At 40.2% G+C, this 19,681-nt stretch overlaps 1 protein-coding gene across 2 annotated transcripts in view; it reads left to right on the top strand.

Moving 5' to 3' along the window:
• LOC123974820 (E3 ubiquitin-protein ligase Midline-1-like) overlaps positions 1-19,681 on the top strand; it is a 65,560-nt gene that overhangs the window by 18,611 nt on the left and 27,268 nt on the right. The window contains exons 1-2 of one of the 2 annotated variants that reach the window (XM_046055764.1): positions 3,831-4,064; positions 17,159-17,952. In XM_046055764.1, the coding sequence (XP_045911720.1) occupies positions 17,227-17,952 (726 nt within the window). In that variant the 5' untranslated portion in view covers positions 3,831-4,064; positions 17,159-17,226. Of the gene's footprint in view, positions 1-3,830; positions 4,065-17,158; positions 17,953-19,681 lie in introns of those variants that run through there. The other variant, XM_046055755.1, reaches the window with a different exon arrangement.

Raw genomic sequence — 19,681 nt, 5'->3', positions numbered from 1 at the left:
TTAGAGCTTGTTGGATGGTCAAAGAGCGTCTGATACTCCCTCCCTCACCATCTTTCCAACATCGTGATTGAAGGGCATCCAACAATTCCTGTACGTTTTCCGAAACATTAGCGCTCACCTTATGCAGCAGTTGTGTGGAGGTGAGAAAGAAATTCATATTTAATAGTAATAGTAATAAGAAGGTTAAAGTCAAGGCCAACTGGAATTGGTTGAAGATACTAGAAGACATTCCGTCCCTCATCCGAGAGACTTCTTCAGTTCTGACTGACTGACTGGTAGAGAAACTCAGCTTAAAAATCTGAGTTTCCCTACTGTGACCTGGATGACTGAGAACTCTGACAAACATATTTAATAGATTAGTACATCTCTCTCTATGGTCACCTTTTTGGCCACTCAGAGCAGATACATGTATGACCACTCTTCTCATGTAGCTGGATGACACTTCTTATGAACTAGTTCTTTTTGAGCATTCCTGAGCCTTTATAGTTTAGTTTGTGACTTAGAAACAGAACCACTGATACTGTATAACCACTACTGGAAAACGAACTCTTTGTTAACCACCGTTTTGGAGAAGGAGGTTTGATGTTTTTTCTTTTCTTTTCTTTTTTGAAATTCTAATATTTAAAAATGAAGGTTCTGCATAAGCCCACAGCTAATTAAAATCAAATTACCAACCCTAAAATTTCATAAATTCAGCCCTGTAGCTGGGTTTCATTTTAACCTGTTAGAACATACTGCAGTCTGGCTGGCTTTTAAAGAGATGACAAAAGAGACCACTTTGAAAGAAAGAAAGTGCCTGACCTATGAAAGGTTTTTTGGGGAACATTTGGTGTTATACATAATATTGAGACTCCATTTGAAATTGTATTAATCTGTCTACAAGTAAGTAGTACTAATCTGTGAGTCCTGAAAATGGCGATACAGTTAGCTTAAAAGTATGACCTTCAAACATACGAGCTGAGACGTACTTTTAGATTTCACAACCCGACTCAAATTTATTCTTAGTGCATTGACCTCACTTTTTCATTCAAACTACTAACTATGTGTGTGCCTATATTCCCTTCTTGCTGTGGTGAGGGAACATTTCTTGTCTTGACGGACTGGTAAAGTGTTTCGGAAAGTTAGTAGCCTTGCTCTTCCAGAGAACTGACCCGAGATGGAAACTCTTTCCTTGTCCTCTTCCAGAAGAACATTCTTTAGCAGCAGCCTCACCTCGACTGATCCCACTCCAACAGCTAGAAACACACAGCCACAGTCCCCACCACAGCGCACACACACACACACACACACACACACACACACACACACACATCCAAATGCTGCACATGAACATAGGCACGCATAATACCAACTCTGATCTCCAAAATCAGTGGAATTTGCAAATTTATCAAACTTCAAGGAAAGTTTTTTTGTTTGGAAACTTTTCACTGAATTCACTAAACAACCTCTATTTGAAATCTTACTGCCGAAGCGGTAAGATTTTTAATTGACCTTACAGGAATTCTTTATCTAATTGAAATCTCTGTCAGTGCTTGGCATTTCAGTGGTACATTCAGTTTTGGACATGCTTTCTGGAACTTATCAGACCCAAACAAACTAATTTGATGTATAAAACTTAATTTTGGGCTAAAATGCCATTACTGGCTCTACGAACCTGCAGTCCAGGACACAGGATGGAAGTTAAACCTTTCTGAAATAACCCTTTCTACATTTCCAACTACAGAACTCACTCCCCTAGGGCGAAATGTTCGAGATTATTTTGGATCTGGCAACCAATGAGCAGCTGGCTTTCACAGCTTTTCACATCACATGGACTTTAAAGTCCTGAATAATGGTTAGGGCTGGTGATATTGCTTTTCTTTTGGCTTCATGCTGCTTTCTGTTATGTGCAATTGCCAGGACTAAGAGTGCGGTTCACAATGAATCGGACATGATGGGGAGGTATAGTTTACAGCAAGACAGATGATGAATGCTGAAGATTTCTGATCAAAGATTGCAGTTATGGAAGGGCAGTGTGCCTTGTGTGGGAGGGTAAATGACTGACTTGCATCGTGGAGATTAATTTAAGCTGCTTTCCTTGTGGGCCACATAAAAATGTTGGGGGGGGGGGTTTATGAGCGGCGGCCAAAACGGCTACAGTTTCAAGGTAGAGGGAGGGACAGCAGGGAGACATGAAAAATTACAGAGTAAATTGCGCTGTGGAGACAGATGAACGTTAATATACAGTAAATTCACCAATAGTGACCTTTGAATATATAAAATTATATTTCCTGTTTTGTTTCCATTTTAAATTGATAGTGGTGGTGTTTACAGTTAATGGAAGCCCAACTCTTTCTCCTCTTTCAACTCTTTTTACGTGTGCTCCTGCTGTCGTGGTAAACTGATGATACTGAGGATTTCCACTGTACTTGCTCCATCAGTGCAACTACAAAGTCCTAGTCACCACACCTTTTTCTTTGAGTTTCTCCAACAGAAATGCTCTTTTTCACTCACTCATTAATTGCAATCAGTTCTACTCTAACCCCCGCTCCAAACGGTGTTCATGCCATATGAGATGGATGGTATAGACTCCCGTGTTAACGACTTTCAACGACTAGCATTCACGCTATCAAAATGAATGTGTAATTGCAGAGTTGGTTGTGTGAGGATTAAAATATTACAATATAACACCAAATCCATTACATTTCTGTTTAATTACATTAAAAGACTGCCATTTGGTTGATGTGAAGCATCCATAATTGTTTCTCCCGTATTATTCAGTGCCAAGTCGGATATATTTGAGCTTTCAAAAAAATATCTCAGCTGTAATTAAAACTTGGATGTCGCAGTGAACACTTTGCAAGTCAGAAACTTGTAATTACGATAACTCCGATTTGACATGAGCGCAACATTAGTTACTGTCATTGACCTCAACACTTCCAACGGCTACAAGGGCACAATCCCTCAATTTCTTTGTAATACTTTTAATCTGAAACATCTGCAATAAAGTACAACAAAAGTAGATAACAACAAAGTAGAAATAATTTGAAATAATGAGATAACTGAGAGCAACAGAGCGTTGAGTATGACATGAATCTTATTTTGTGTTGATCAGGTTAATGCGTTAGTGCTTTAAGGCTATTCTAAATTAATCATGTAAGCAGTTACAGTTCAGATAATTTCAACCCCTCAATGCAACAACATTTGAAAGATGTGATCACATAAGCCTTCCGTTCACTAGCTTTCAGTTCAACGAAATTGCCCCACACTCAGCCCTGAAAATGGATGTCACGCTTCTAATGTATGTAATAAAAACTGAGCAGAGAGTTTACCAACTGTAAACAGTGTGCAAGTTTGCAAGGGGAAAAGTTCAACAAAAAAAACCCAGGAAATTATTTGTTGAATTTGTCAATCAGACAGGCTTCAATTGCTTTCATTTGAATATCATCAATTCTTCCGATAACAATGAAAGCGTTGAAGATCACAGTAAGGTCTTCTTGCTCTGAGCAAAACATAACTTGGCTTTGGACTTAGCATGTGTACATACATGCGTTTGCATGCAAGTGAGCATATGAGCAAGGACAAGTAGACATTCACACACGCATAAAATGTCAGTAAGAGACATTTGACTGCAAACTCATACTTGCACACAGCCGGCCCCCGACTCCACCCCCCAGTGGCTCAGTGATTGGCCTACTTAGAGATTTGAATATAGGGAAACACAGAGGGAGGGATGGACAGAGAGGAGGAGGAGGGGAGGTGACATAGAGAGGGGGGCGGTGCACTAGTCTGTCCCTGCGCGCTTGCTCTCTCTCTCTCTCTCTCTGTGCCGGGTCAGGATGGAAAGGCTTACACAGGCAGGGGAGGAAACATGTCATGAGAGGTGATGACACAGCCACGGAGACGTGTCCACATCCTCACTGAATCCCAAGTTTGCTGCTCACCGCTGCTTCTGCGGCTGCTGTGACTGCATCCCACAGAGGAGAGAGAGAGCCAAAGATAGCCTCCGTTCTCCCTCCCCACCTCTCTCTCTTCCTCTCTTTTTCACTTTGTTTGTGGATGATGGGATTTTAATCATGTGGAAGGTAAGAGGGCTAGAAGAGGAGTGAATGAGGAGCTTGTTGTTTTTTTTTCTTATGCATACTGTTTGGTGACTGAGGGGAGACTGTATCAGCGGGAGTTTGTGTTCCTATTAGTTTACTTAAGTCTGTGAGTCCCTGGGGGATTCCCGCATGCTTTCACCCTCCATCTCAGCTCAGGCTTTATTCTCAGTGGAAATGAGGAGTGGAAGCATTGAGTGCCAGCATTACAGGAATGATAATGATAGAGCAGTGGCTTCGGGACTCAGCCAATGAGTGCTGTGGAGCCATCTGTATCATGGTCAAAGAGAAACTTCTGCAAAAACAGCTGCTGAATTTACATTTATAACAAGGAATCTGTTATTACCAATATCTGTAATATGATTATCAATGAGTTGGATATTTGTGATTGCTTTAGACATGTCATTCTTTGAGTTCTGAGCAACAGCAGCTTTACAAAAACTTTATTTTCCTGTAACTTTTGTCCATGTTTAGCCCCTTAAACATGCAACTAACTTGGATAAATGCAGAATTGCATAAGGAGTAGGGCTGCATGTGATGGATTCTGGGGAATGGCGGTGGTTTTGTGAATTTTGGATCACATATTCACTGTGACATTTTTGAATAAAACTGTGTGTGTGTGTATATACACACGTGTGTGTGGGTGGGGTTACATCGCATGTGAGAGTCTGTTTTGTATGACCTAATTTCAAAGAGCCACTGTGTGTTTTGGTGGTCGCTTGAAGCCCAAGACGCATAAAGACAGGAGACAGTGCCTTGAGGGATGCTTAAAATGTGTGTGTACTTGAGTGCTGTGTGTATGAGTATGAGTGTTCAAAGGTCCCGAATGTTTGGTCTCTTTTGCACTTAAGAGGGAGGAAGTTTGACAGCGTTAATTAAACAGCTAGAGGGAAGATGACACATTTAGCTGGATGGCACATTTTTTTCCCCCAACACCTTTATAATTATACACCCACACAAGTGCATGCTATACACTCTGATTCTTCATCCATTCACGTTTGTACAACCCTGTCATTGTGTGTTTTTATGAGCCTCACAGAGGTCAGGTTATTCAATTTCACAGCATCTTGTGTGCTGAGGCGTGTTTAGTACATATCTGCGCATGTGTGTGCATGTGTCTCATGTGTGCTGAAGCGTGTGTGTGTGTGTGTGTGTGAGAGAGAGACAGCTGGCTGCCACAGGCTCAGTGCTACTTCTGATCCTACTCACCTGCTATGGGTCACAGGGATCAAGAAAATCCAGGTTCAAGTGTTTGATCTGCAAGACTATGGGAAACTCAAGGAAGGGGAGGGGGACAATGTATTGTAACTGCATTTTACAGTAGTAGTTTAAGGAATGAGTGTAACATGTGACAAAATGTGTGACTTTTGTGGCTGCTTTCTTACATTTTAGGTAGAAAGTTTTGTACAAAAAGGTTTTAAATGAATCAGATTTGACCCACAGTGATTTTAGAACAAAGCACTATTTGTGATTTCCACAATTTATCCATAAAAAGTGTAATTAATATTCTTTCAATGTATGCAGGTTTGCAGTTTACCTACACAATCCCACAATTGCTTTTCCACAAATAGTCACTAAGAAGTACTAAACAGCTTTGTCTGAAGTTTGGTTTGTAGTTGTCATGTCGCCAACCAATATAACAACAATAGCATTGTTACTGTTTCTTTTCCTGTTTCCCCTGACACATTTCACTGGCATTGTCAGCCGGGCTGGTCTTCTGTTTTTTTGTGTTTTTTCTTTTTCTGTGGGAACCATGTAAACAAATATAGCAAAGGCAGCATTGCCATTTTTTTATCTGCGTGGGCCACATCTGTCAGTTTGTGTAAACTTGGGAGTAGGGAAAGCTGCACTCTTGCTCGTCTTAAAGGAGTTGCTTGAAAAATGTTTTCAGAACTTGCTGGTTGCTGCCACCTACGTTGCCCCCAAAGTATCCTGTTCTCCCCAGAGTGTAGCTTACATGATAAAATGGAGAGGTGACAACTCATGAGACTCTTATCGCTCCCTGTAATAGGTTAATTTGATCTTCAAAGCGTCAGCAGTCTCCCACTTCAGACGCTTGAGGGATAAACTGCTAATTGCTATCTAAACATCCTTCAAAAAAAGGACAAAGACAGACTGGAACTGTTCTTTCCTCTCATCCTCCCCCCATATTTCCACTCCAGTTCAGTACATTTTATTCACCCCAGTGCGTTCTTTAATCACCGACCGAATAAGATGAGAGTGCAATGTTGCCATGGAAACTTGTGACAATGAGCACAATCGTTTCAGTGAGACTTTGCAGTTTGTGCGGTGCTGTAGAGAAGATAAGTGGCTCCTCAAACTTTTTTTTACAGTTGTCAGGAGCCTCTACACTAGGCAGCTATACAAATGCCAAGTGTGCTATTACCCAAAAGTTAACATTTGAACTATAAAAATATTATCATTGTCCATTTTGTACTGCATGCTTACTCCACTTTTCAAGTAATTTCAGAGATAAAGGCTGTACAGTGCTTTCCTAAATGCATGCTGGGAGGCTCCATTGGATTCTTGTATGATTTGCAATGCAAGTAAGTGATGCTTTTGTTTCTTTTTTGAGTGCATAAGTGCTGAACAAGTTGCACTGTGCATCATATTTCAAACTACACTGCAGTAGTCCTGCAATCTGAAAACTTTCAGGGTCATGCTTTTTTTTAAAGATATCACTAAATTCCTTTGAAATCTTTGACATTTTACCTCTTTCCTTTAGAAGCTTAATTGTCACTGATTTGTTGAGAGTATTGCCTGATAAATATGCTTTCACAGGTGTCAGACATAGCTTGGCTTTAGTTATTTTTCTCTTCAGATTGTGAGTTTGAACATATGTTGCAGCCATTTGATATGCATCAAGGGTTTTGGTTAATCTGCTGCAGACTGGCAGATGTTAAAAAGTCAGATCACATCAAAAAGAGAGGCCTCCGGAGTTCAATATTATGTTGTTTTTTTTTACATTCCTTCCCTTCGGATCATGTCAAGTCTCACTTTGCACTGCAAAGACCTCGTTTATACTCACAAAAATGCAACAGTTCAAAATCATCTGTAATTGTAAGCATATTCCGAAGCTGCCCAGATGTTAGGTGTTATGACATACAAGGTGCTCTACAGAGCAAGGTCATTTTAGGCATGCTTAGGTTAAACTGAGGTCACGTGTGCAAAGAAACTTTCTTAAGGAACTAGAATTCTAAGCTACCTCCTTGACCACATTGTAAAATAACTGAAACCTAAAATCCTTATTTTCAAAAACATACATATCTGCCAGTGCAGTAACAATATTTCAAACTTTTTTTCCATAAAATCATATTGTTTCAGAAATGTTCTTGAGGTATCTTGTTGCAACTAGAAAACTACTAGATGCTACTAGAATCAAGGAAAATGTAAAGTTGAAATTGGAGGTATTTGGAAGAAGTTTAAATATCCTTGCTGCACTGGCGGATTTAACTTGTTTAATGAAACTGAGACTTGAAGGATTCAAATACCACACAAAAACAACTTGATAAGAGAGGGACATTTTTGCAGTGTACACACCTGAAAAGTTCACTTCAAATGAGAAAATCTGCCTCTGTCTGCTGGTTGCACTGTACGAGCTGTGCGGATGCTGCGTGCTTTAGATTTGTCCCACTAGCGCTCTGTTCATACATGCATAAACGAGCTTATCCTAGCTCTCTGGGGACGCTTTCATGTTGAAAACATTTTATTATCCAATCAAAGCAATGATAATTTAGTACTTAGGAATAACTGCTATTTAATCGCTTTCATCTCCACCAGGGGAACCCGAGCACTTATTTTGAGGCAATATTAATTCATTATAGAATAATTAATGATAAATAATGGTTATAGAAGGAGGTGTCTAGAAAGGAAAATATAGCATGCATGTGCTCATCAGTAACTACTCCATGATTCCCAAATGGCATTCCCCAGGTAACACTCTACATCTATTTTCCAATGTAAGGTTAAATGAAGACATGCGAGGAAGTGATAGACCAAATACTTGAGGGATTTTGCTGTTTTTTCACCCAATATTGTCATCTGTGTGTGTGTGTGTGTGTGTGTGTGTGTGTGTGTGTGTGTGTGTGTGTGTCGTGGGTGCAAAGATCATTCACCCTGATGAAATATGTCCTTGACAACACCAGACTTGTTTTTTGTTTTGTCCCTCTGTAATCTCTGGCCCCCAAACATCACATCCAATTTCACTCTACGCAATCTGGGTCACACAAGCAAGAATCCAGACACGCCCTGCCACACACACACACACACACACACACACACACACAATCACAAATGTCACCCTTTATCATAATCACTAATAGCCTCGGCATCCCAGACTACGACCAGCCAATCCTGTTAGGTGTGACTGACCGCTTCTGAACATGAAAGCCCATGATTGGTCACAGCTAGTGTGGTAGGAAGCGGATTAGGGATCAACATGGCAGGGTGTCTGGAACCAGACAAAGACGGGGTGTGTGTGTGTGTGTGTGTGTGTGTGTGTGTGTGTGTGTGTGTGTGTGTGTGTGTGTGGCAACAGTTAGTGTTGTTAACTTGCTAACAATCCAGAGAATGCAGCTTTGTACTGTACATAGGAGAGGAGGGGAAGTTGGCAGGGAGGTAGAGGAGAGAAGATGAGAGACGAGGAAGAGGGATGTGAAGAGATGAGAGAGATTTTAAAATGAAATTCTTCTCATGAGTTTGCCATTTAAAGCTCCACACTTTTTATCGCAAATCTAAAAGTGAAGTTTGGACTTCTTTCACTTTGCCTCTGGGCGTCTCCATCGCCCAAGTATACTTTCACTTCCTCTGTCCTAATTGGACTTTTAGTATCTACACCTGCAAGCCAGTACGCTGCTGTACACTACACAGAAGTGCACTGCAAGATTTATAACATACTCGCTACAAGCAATGCCCAGGACAAATATTTTGTAAGGCAATGCTGTAGAAAAACATTTTGTCTTTGCTCCACTTGCTCTAAACAGTGTATGGAAGATAAAAAAATCATTTGTTCATTAAAAAAATTTTTTGCTTTGACCTTGGTATGGAAAGCGTGACCCTGAAAAGACAACTTGTTCTCAGCGACTCTATAAGGGCAAGGGTTAATCTCTCACAGCACACTATCCCCTTCTGCTACGAAAGCAGATTATGGTTTTTCTGAATCGCAAAATCCCATAAGCGGTTGAGGGATCTTTACATTTTATTGTCACGTTGAGGTAAACAAGGTGCCGAAGGATTTAGGTGTCGTTAAATATGGAGGAAGGCAAGTTTTTATTTTTTAAGGTAGAGGTTGTGTTTTATAATTCACTAAAAGTGTCAATAATTTATTTTGTTTTCCACAGAAATGTGAATAATTGAGCACTGGTTCCTTCTCCATGTGTCCCTCCTCTGAAAGTAGGTGATGTTTGTGGGCAAACCGGATTTTCGAGACGACAGTATATTTGCAATTAGCCGTAAAGAGCTTAAACCTTTGTGGTAAAATGCCAAAGTTAAGTCATGTTCACATGTTTTGGGTCTGCTGTGAACATATTTCAGAGCAAGTTTCAAGCAAATTTTGACCAGACAAGGTTTTTTGATCTGGAAGTGTGGCATTATAAAAGGCCGACAGGCAGATATAATGTTTACGCTCTGCTTCAGATGGTTTGCCCTCTTTCGCTTGGTTCCAGCATTTCACTGTGTGTTGGCTATTTTCTGCCTCCTGTGATTTAAGAGTCATGCACACACACATATTTATGTTTTAGTGTGTGTATGTATATATATATATATATATATATATATATATAGTATATGCTGATTGTGTGAGCCAGGTCAATGGGGATGACCTACTTCTAGGTTCTTCTCCATGGACTGCCAGAGCCGCTCATGTCAGCTCACCAAATGGATCCCACCACCCACCAAAATTTTTTATTTTGTAAAATAGCTTTTGGCTGTTTACTATAATCACTTTTTGAGTGATTTTGTATCCCATCATTTACTGGGAGTGATCTGGCAATGGAATCACTCCCTGCAGCCATGGAGAACGTTTTCCGCTCAATTTGTCAAGCGTTGGAGTAATTGAAATATTCATTTTGCTGAAAAGCTTAAAACAGTAGTGAAATGAAATTCCCCTTAAGCGGAGTTTAGAGGACATAATATGGTGAAGTCAGAAGCTCTTATTGTTAAAACATTGTGAGAGGAATCTGTGGGTAGATCCGCAATTATTAACAGTACATCAGCATTATGAGCGGCTCACTGTGTTATGGAGATCCGCAGGAACCGCTCACATTCTTTTCCCTTTTCAAAAACACAGACTCTCTCTCTGACCGCTGTTTTTGTCTTCAGCGTGCTCTTGTCCAATGTGTTTTTAAAAATGGGTAGAAAGAGCGCCTATGAAAATTTTAACAGCTTAAACTATGAGTGGAAGGGAAAGCCTCTAACTCCCTGGACCCAAAGTTAATGAAAGATTTAGAAGTAGAGCGCAGACTAATGGGGGGAGTCTGCCCAAATATAAACAGGAAGAGAGATCAAAAGTTGAAATAGGTTTAATTTCTAATGGACATCATTAGATGTTCACATAGACAAGGAGCCAGTGGACATTCTTTCATTTTATACTGACATGAACAACTGAAAGTGTTATTAGCTTTATGGATCAGAGACCATATGGAAGCTGTTACACAGTTCCGTAACATGAGAGAGGTAGAGCAATTAAAAATACAAATAGAAATAGAGGAAAGGTTAGGGTTACAAGATACAGGAATGTCAGATTCTTCCAAGGGGATGAGCATCTCTACCACAGATCCTCCAACTCTACTGTCGGATATTATTTTGTTATCTGTATGCGAAAGGTCACAGGAATTTCAGCCATGTTCAGAGGTTTACTTTAGAGAAAATGATTGCTTCATTTACTATTATTCATTATTAGTCTGTCAGTGTGATAGTGGTGAAAAGAGATCTTGAAACAAGTTATTCCATTGTACTGGTATAACATATATAACAATTGTAAAGTTTACCGCCATTTTTCTTTAGATTTCCTTTTCGGCGATTAGTTTCCTGCTAGTAAACTGTGAAAGTCAACTTAAAAACATTGACAGAAATAGCCTATAGATAAATTGTCATGTTTCCAGCTGGTTCTATATAGCAAGACCCCTGTGAAAGCAGTATAGTTTAAATATGCACGTTGTAGCTCCAAACATGTTGTTAAAAGACTGGATCTAAAGCTGCGTGTCCCAGGATAAAAATCAGTTGATCCAATGAAGTATGATCATACTGTTAATTCATTTTAACATGACCCTGTGTGGCTGCTTAGCTTAGAATCAGCTTTATATCAATGTAAAAATATTAAATTGACATGGTATAAAAAATGTAATTTTAAATGTTATTTTAAAACAGTAATACTGACTTGGTATAAACTTCCCCAAATCAATTAAAGGGCAGGATATAGCTGCTAACGTTGGCCTAAGCTCTATGCATCCAGAACTGGCTTCCACAGAGTAGGGAAATATTACACAGCACACATGCTAGTTGGAATGAATGCGACTTAAAACATAACTAATGACGTTAGGTAATATGCTCTTTTGCCTTGGTTACAAGTTGGACCGACTGGGGACTAACTTGTAGATGGAAAGGGAGTGACAGGGTCTGGAATGACAGAAAATGTTAAAAACTGACATGGGATTATGCAGAAATACGATGCAGCTGTCACAATGAAAGTTGGAGAAAATATTACCTATTGAGTTTCAAGTTCCAAAAACACAACACACAAAATGTTCAAAATGGTTGGCAGCAATGTGCAGTACATTCAGTTTGTTGTTAAGGCCTTAATGCAAAACCATTGTGGTTAGAGAATAAAGTGTTAGGAAGCAGAAAAACAAAACACATACACTTACCTTCTGTATGGGAGTAATATATTACTACATAAATTAACAGTATGGATAGTGTATGAAATCTGTCTTTCAGCTGAGTTATTGCACACACAGAAGCTGCAGGGGAAAGAAGGAGGAATAAGACAGTGGAGGACTCATTCAGCTTTGTATTGCCCCCCACTGAAAAGAATTGGTACTGACATTTGAGTGGTGCCAGCACAGAAGACACAGGGTGGCTCTGACAGTCATGTGGCACAATATGATGGTGGGAAAGATAAACAACTTCGCCTGTCTTTCACCAATTTCCTACTCCAGTCTGAATGCCCTTTTCACATTCCTGTTTTCTCTTCTACCCTTTCCCTCTAATGTCGTTTTCCCCATTTCTATGCACCCATTTCTTCTGTTTTTGTGCTCTGTCACCTCAATGCATGGTTCAACAGTGTCACCTATGGTGTGCTGAGAGGCATTTCACCCTGCCTCACCTGCCAATTTGGATTTGTTTGACAATGTATGTGTGTCTATGTGTAACCACACATTTAGGTTTGTGTATGTGTGTTTGTCTTTGTCAGAATCAGGTGGATTTATTCTCTTTATCCTTTCGCGCCTCCAGGTTTCCCCTCCTGCCTAGCAGCAACCTGTCAGAGCTCCATCAATGTCGAACTTTCCTGGTTTTGTTGAGAACTTTTTTTTCTCCTGTCCTTTCTCTGCTTCTGTAAAATGCTATGCTATGTTACTTGGCTGACAGCTGTGCACAGGGATGGACTGCAAAAAATGTCCTTGTACTTTTGTGAGTCATATCTGCGTCATTAGTAGACCACAATTCCTTCTGTGCAACATTACTGCATTAGATTTCTCTGGTTTTAATAAAGAATTAGACACAGGCCTTTTTGTTTCCTCATTTAGATGACCAGCCTATAGACATGGGTTTAACAAAGGAGACAGACTGGAAACACTGGGCAATATAAATGAGACTACTGTGGAGTAGAACCTTGCCAGTTAAAATAGGGTGTTACGACGTTCGAAAGGAAATTAGCTATGTAAGATTATGGCCATATTAAAAAAGTTGTAATTTAACCCAGGTTGTTAACTTTAGCCTGTTGTTCAGTCTTCAGCTTTACTGTCAGTGGGCTGAGTGCAACTTAATGAACCAGGTGCATTTTATTGCTGGAGCTGGCCCGCAACATGGTAGTATCCATTTCATTTTTGGTGCAACAAACTCACCTCTAGCTTTGCCGTACGTTTTGAATTTTTGGACTTTTAAAGCTGCATTCATTGATTTTTTTTTTTTGGCCGCTTGGGGGCAGTAAAACAAACTGAAAAGAGAAAAATGACACTACTTACATGTGCACATAGAGTTACCTATTTACACAGCGAACACAAAGCAACATTAGCATTAATTTGGATTCATGTTTAAACTTCTTCTCCTTCAACTGTATGTTCACCCGAGCCATTTCCTGAAGGAATAATCAATTTCTTTAGCTGTTAAAAAAATAAATACTAAAAAAAATCTGCAGAGTTGGGTGATAATTCTGTGGGTTTGTCACTATTTGCATCCACTTTAGCATTATAGATAGAAATTTCATCCCTTGTGTATGCATGAAAATGTAATAATGCAGCTTTAAGGACATTTAATTCAATTTGTATTTTTTTTCATTGGGTGTGTTGTTGGTTCTTGTGTCTCACCTGAAAGCCTGGGTAAAAATGACAAAGACATCTGGAAGATTTGTTCCTGGCGATTAATGACACACTGCTTAAAGGTTCCCTGTGGAGTCGGACCTCTAATAGCTCCCCAGAGCTTTTTTTCTATAAGTGGGTTGCAGGGTGAGTAGCACACATAACTTTTGTTTGTTTATAAGAAAACTCCACAAGCCCCCTTTAACTCAGAAGGGAGTGTTGGGGGAAGATTTGGAGTAAGTCTGGTGGATTTGGAAGACTTGATTCCAGCAGGAGACACATAAATACTGAAAAGGCCTGAAATTGGAGATCTTTTTTTAGGGTGGTCATCATCCCACATGTTGACCCACCTAACAAAAAAGTCCCAGTATCCAATGTCAAACAAAGCTAATCATTTAGATTTAGAGCTGCTACAAGTTTAGGGCTGATTTAGGTGTCTGTATGTTCAGAACAGCCAAAATGGCCAAAAGACCATCAGAGATATAAAGACCAGAGATATACTGAATTCCTCTGACAACTCAAACACAGCTCCCCCAGGTTTTACTAGACTGTCAACAAGCTTCAGTCTTCACTGACAAAATATCTCTGGAAATATAAACACCTGAGGGAGGCTCTTTGGTGCTTCAGAGGACTAGCTGTGTGTTATGAGTGTGTATGTGTATGGACGCGTCATCGTACTTGAGTGTAAATGGGAGTGTGTGTGTCTCTAAGGATTTATTGTGTTTAGAGTCCCTCTAAACACATACCCATTGCATTTGAAGCGTGTGATTGCTGAACCACTTCCATCTTTCCCACTCCATGTCTGTCTTCTTCTCCCTCCATATCCTTCCATATTTACTTCATTTCAAAATGCAGCTTTTCCTTTCTTATTTGGAAATAAGAGGTCAAAGTTGCTAGACTCACATCAAGCAGTATTTTAGTAATAAGTCTACAAATGTGTATTTGTGCTCAATATTTTCCCTTCCATTCATTTTCTGAGCTTGCAAATTAATATTATCTGGCATCAGACATCAGGGGCGACTTCATTTCTCTGCACTTGTTTTGTTCTCTTTTTTTTGAAAGGAAACCATGCATAATGATGGCTGGAGAATGAAGAGGAGGGACATTCTGAGTGTGGTAGTCCACTCAGATGCACACAAGCCTTAAGCTCAGTAAACAGTGACATCTGCTGAAAATACCACACTGTGTGTAGGCTTCAGAGTCGATGCCTTTCCTACCTCAGCAATGCACGCATTTGATTCAGGGAGTATTATGTCTTTTGTCAGTGTCATTATGATTTATAGAGGTTTTACTACCAGAATTTGTACTCATTGTTGAACTGTTAATAGCATTCATTTGCACTCCTTTGATCAAGCATGATCATCGTTAGATTGAGAAAAACACATCTCCATTTGTTGCTATTGTAATTGTGCTGCATTGTTATTTCTTTTATCTTTTCCGTTTGTGCTAGTCTTATCTATATTGTTTTCAGTGCTTCTGCAAAGATCAGCTTTACAATGATCCCATTTCCCTGAAGGGTTTGTTTAGGATTTATTTATTTTTTGTGGTGAAAGCTTTTTTGTGAAATCCCAATTTTCTGCCACAAACTAACTGACAGCTGTTTTATTAACAGCCCCTCTGGCTAAGTTCAGAAATGAAGAAGAAACAAAGAACTTGCTATGCAGATTTTTTTTTACTTTGAGTCAGATGCTCAAAGATAACTTGGACTGATAGAATTGGATGAAGTAATCAAGATCCCAGGCACACTTATTTATCTGCTCACTGCTAACTCAATTAACTGTTAATACAATATTCCTGGACAAATTTTTAATTAGAGAGACGTGAAAATGAATGGCAAGACAGCTCCCCATTTAACATCTTCTAACCTCACCGTGGCTAACTAAGAAATCTTCATAAGGGACTGACTGCTGTGTGTTGTTTAAGGTAGATTGAGGTCTCCTGTGTGAATGTGTGGGTTTGTCCACTGAGGCATAATGTTTGTCCACAGCACTTTGTTATTAAAGCTTGTGTGATTTAAGTGGAGTAGTTGCCTCCAAAGCTCTGTTACTATCTAATTCTAATAATCTAGTTGTAATAGGGGTAGCTGTCTTCTGTCTTAAATTGCAGTATTAACTAAATACACAGTGACAGCCTGCAGGAGTCACGTGGAAATCAAGATTCATATCCTCTGCAGGGGGATATATTAAATGGACACATGCACTAATTGCCAGTTGACTGCAAATGCGCCAGCACCAGATATCTAAACCTCACCCCACTGCCACACCTGTGCTCAGTGTTTATTTCATTTGTGTTTAAATTAGTTTAACAAGATTACACTCCAAGCTAGAAATATGTTCTCCAGTGCTCCTGGTATTATTTTCATTTAACCGCACAAGTAACTTACAAGTCACTCTTCTTTAAACTTGGAGTTTGAGAGGTTTACCTTTACTGCAGGGAAATATTGAGCAAGTAGTCACTGCCCATTGGCTGCAGAAGCCACTACTGCACAATGACTTAGATAACACAGTCAGCAAACTAGGAGATTTACTATTAAACAAAATAGTACCTTCCCAGCAGCCATTGGTCAACATTTACTTTTACTTATATTTCATCACTCCCTGCTACCATTGTAAATCCATTACCGAGAGCGATTAGAGTTACTTTGTTGGCTTGTGGCAATACAGTTGTACGCCTAGACTGTTTTGAAATCTATTCCTTGATGGTACATTCAACCAAATGGCAGCGTATGAAATTTTAGATTCTGCTGCAATACAGCAGTCTTGTTAATCCAAGCTCACGCTAAATGAATGTGTCGCCACCTACATCTGCATAACCAGCAACAGTGAGAAATGACGAGAGGGCAAAAATGGGCAAGCAACACGTCGATAACTGAACCAACAGCCATGTGATGATTGTGGACAAAGTAACTGTATGTTGAGCAGTAAGTTGTTCTTTCTAGTATTTTCTTTGAGTGCTGATCTTTGAAATGTTTCAACTGGTGAAACTTAGAAATGTGAGATCTCCCTCTGATAATGATCTTATTGCTGGTGTGTGTATTTACAGCGTACAATTGGGAGGGGTTGGGTATTCCAAAGAAACAGAGACCACCATACACACTATCACTTGGAATATCTTGAAAGTTCTTTCTTGAATTGATTTGTAGCCATTGGAGAGGATATATCAGGTTTGGTACTGCGCGGTTGTTTTCTGGGGATTTTTTTGCTGTTTCTCTTTTAAATCCATGCAGAATTATTCCATCATTGTTGTTGTGTTTAAAAGATTTAAGTGTCTGATGATAAAACATACTGAACTTTCTAAAGTATGTCTGGTCTTTGAAGATAGCAATCTCCCTCATTTTCAATTTTCAAACAGACAGTCAGTAACAGAAAATCCAGCACTTAACACTCTGCCATTCTTTAAGTCCACTCAGTGGCCTGGTCCATTGAGATATAAGCCCTCTCAAGAAAGAAGGGTGAAGTAAGCCGTTTTACACCATTTAATCACAAAACCCTGGGCTTTTTCTCCTTTTTTTTCTCTCTCTCTCTCTTTCTGTTTCCGTCTTTATATCTCTCTGTCTCTGGCCTGTAGACAGCTGAGCAGCTCTTCCGGATTACGCTGACGCTGCGCCTGGTCCAGCCTGGCCTCCTCTGAGCAGGATGGACACTCTGGAGTCAGAGCTGACCTGCCCAATCTGCCTGGAGCTCTTTGAAGACCCTCTGCTGCTCCCCTGTGCCCACAGCCTGTGCTTCGGCTGCGCCCACCGCATCCTCATCTCCCACTGTACCACAAACGAATCTGTTCACAGCATCAGCGCCTTCCAGTGCCCCACCTGTAGGTATGTCATATCCCTGAGTCCGGAGCGTGGACTAGAAGGACTTAAGAGAAACGTGACCTTGCAGAACATTATTGATAGAGTTCAGAGGGCCTCATCTTCAGCTGGGCTGCCTCTACCGCTGCCGTTGCCTGCGCCCCACAGTGGGCCCAACTCTCCCGGAGAGGAAGGGAGCAACCGATTGGCGCTGGTTCCCGTCAGCGCTGCCATGTCCAGCCCAGGAACACCTCCTGAACCGGTCCAGTGCCAGTTCTGCGAGCAGGACCCGCCTCAGGATGCGGTGAAAACATGTGTGACGTGCGAGGTGTCATACTGCGAGGAGTGCCTCCGAGCGACGCACCCAAACAAGAAGCCGTTCACCGGCCACCGGCTCATTGAGCCCATGCCAGACTCCCACCTCAGAGGGCTCCAGTGCCTAGAGCACGAGGAGGAGAAGGTGAACATGTACTGTGTCAGTGATGATCAGCTGATCTGCTCGCTGTGCAAACTGGTTGGAAGGCACAGAGACCACCAGGTGGCAGCACTAAGCGACCGTTATGAAAAACTCAAGGTAAGCACAGAAGTTTATTTAATTTTATTTTTTATTTATTATTATAGTCTTCTACATGTGCTTCTGTGTGAATAAGATGGATTTTGTGGAGTGGTTTTGCCTTTGGGATTTTTCCAAAACTGCATTCTAATTAACCTGCGGCCTCTAACGACAGACATCTAACACATATAATGAATTTTAACTTTAACTTTAATTTTATGCTGCTCTGCAGTATGTAATTTTCTATTATCCTTACCCAGGTATCTAACTCGATTATCAAGTGAGATTTTATCATCTCATGCTGACTTATTATCTCTCCAGAATAATTAAGCAATTAGCATAATCACTACACCATGCCAGTGTACCAGGAGGGCATTCAGAGGCATGCACACGGAGTGAATATGGGGAGTGTCATTAGTGACGAGGCATGGTGTCTTCAGTGAGGTTGCAGGTTAACAAGCACCAATTGCCTGCTGGGTGTAGGTGTGCTTAATTGAGCATGGCTATTAGAGTGTGTTGGTAATGGCTACAGAGGCAGTGTGTGTGTGCACAGATGTGTGTGTTACACCAGAGCTCATGCAGAAAAAAATGTTACTCAGATATATTGATATATTTTAGTCACAAATATGGGTCAAGATCCAAAAGCTACATCCTTCACTTCCCATAACACAACCAATAACATTTTTTCATCAGACTGTCCCTGCCTGGCAATCACCCACTTTTTCAAGCTCCATAGCCCGAGATTATAACGCAGGCTTTCTGTTATGAATTTGTCTCCAAGTCCAATCTAAAATAACCCTGATGGCAACTTATTTTTTCAGCTTCTCAAATGTGATTTTTTGCAGCTTTTCTGTTATATATCATTGTAAACTGAATTTATTTGGTTTTGGACAGACAAAACAAGCTATTTGGAGACATCACCATGGGCTGTAAGAAATAGCGATGAGGATTTTATGACTATTATTTTGACATTTCATAGACTAAGTGATAAATTAACTGAGAATGAAATCTGCAGGTTAGTTGATAACCAAATAAAATGCAAAAACAACAACAATGAGATCAAGGAGGATATATTGTTAAAAGAAGTCTAATTTCAACAGGTGTGCGCTAAAGTTGAGCTTTAACTGCAATTGCTTGGTCTCTTTTATTGACCAGCTTAGCTGTACCGTAGTAATAACTACCACAGCCCAATCCATAGATCTAAGCGGAAACATGCTATTAGTTGACTTGGGGTCAACTAATATACAATAATATTATAATAATAATAGTTTTTGGAGCAATGCCATTTAATGCCTTAAAAGTAATCTTAAGACTTTTAAAATCAGTGCAAAATCTATCAGGGAGCTATTGTAAGTTGACTAGCACGGGGTTATATACAGTGAGTACGGAAAGTATTCAGACCCCTTTAAATTTTTCACTCTTTGTTTCATTGCAGCCATTTTCCAAAAATCAAAAAAGTTCATTTTATTTCTCAGTAATGTACACTCAGCACCCCATCTTGACAGAAAAAAACAGAAATGTAGAAATTTTTGCAAATTTATTAAAAAAGAAAAACTGAAATATCACATGGTCATAAGTATTCAGACCTGCTCAATTGGGTTTAAGTCAGGGCTCTGGCTGGGCCATTCAAGAACAGCCACGGAGTTGTTGTGAAGCCACTCCTTCGTTATTTTAGCGGTGCGCTTAGGGTCATTGTCTTGTTGGAAGGTAAACCTTCGGCCCAGTCTGAGGTCCAGAGCACTCTGGAAAA

The sequence above is a fragment of the Micropterus dolomieu genome, linkage group LG01, assembly GCF_021292245.1.
Source record: "Micropterus dolomieu isolate WLL.071019.BEF.003 ecotype Adirondacks linkage group LG01, ASM2129224v1, whole genome shotgun sequence".
Lineage (NCBI taxonomy): Eukaryota > Metazoa > Chordata > Actinopteri > Centrarchiformes > Centrarchidae > Micropterus > Micropterus dolomieu.
This window is presented reverse-complemented; position numbering and strand designations above follow the sequence as displayed.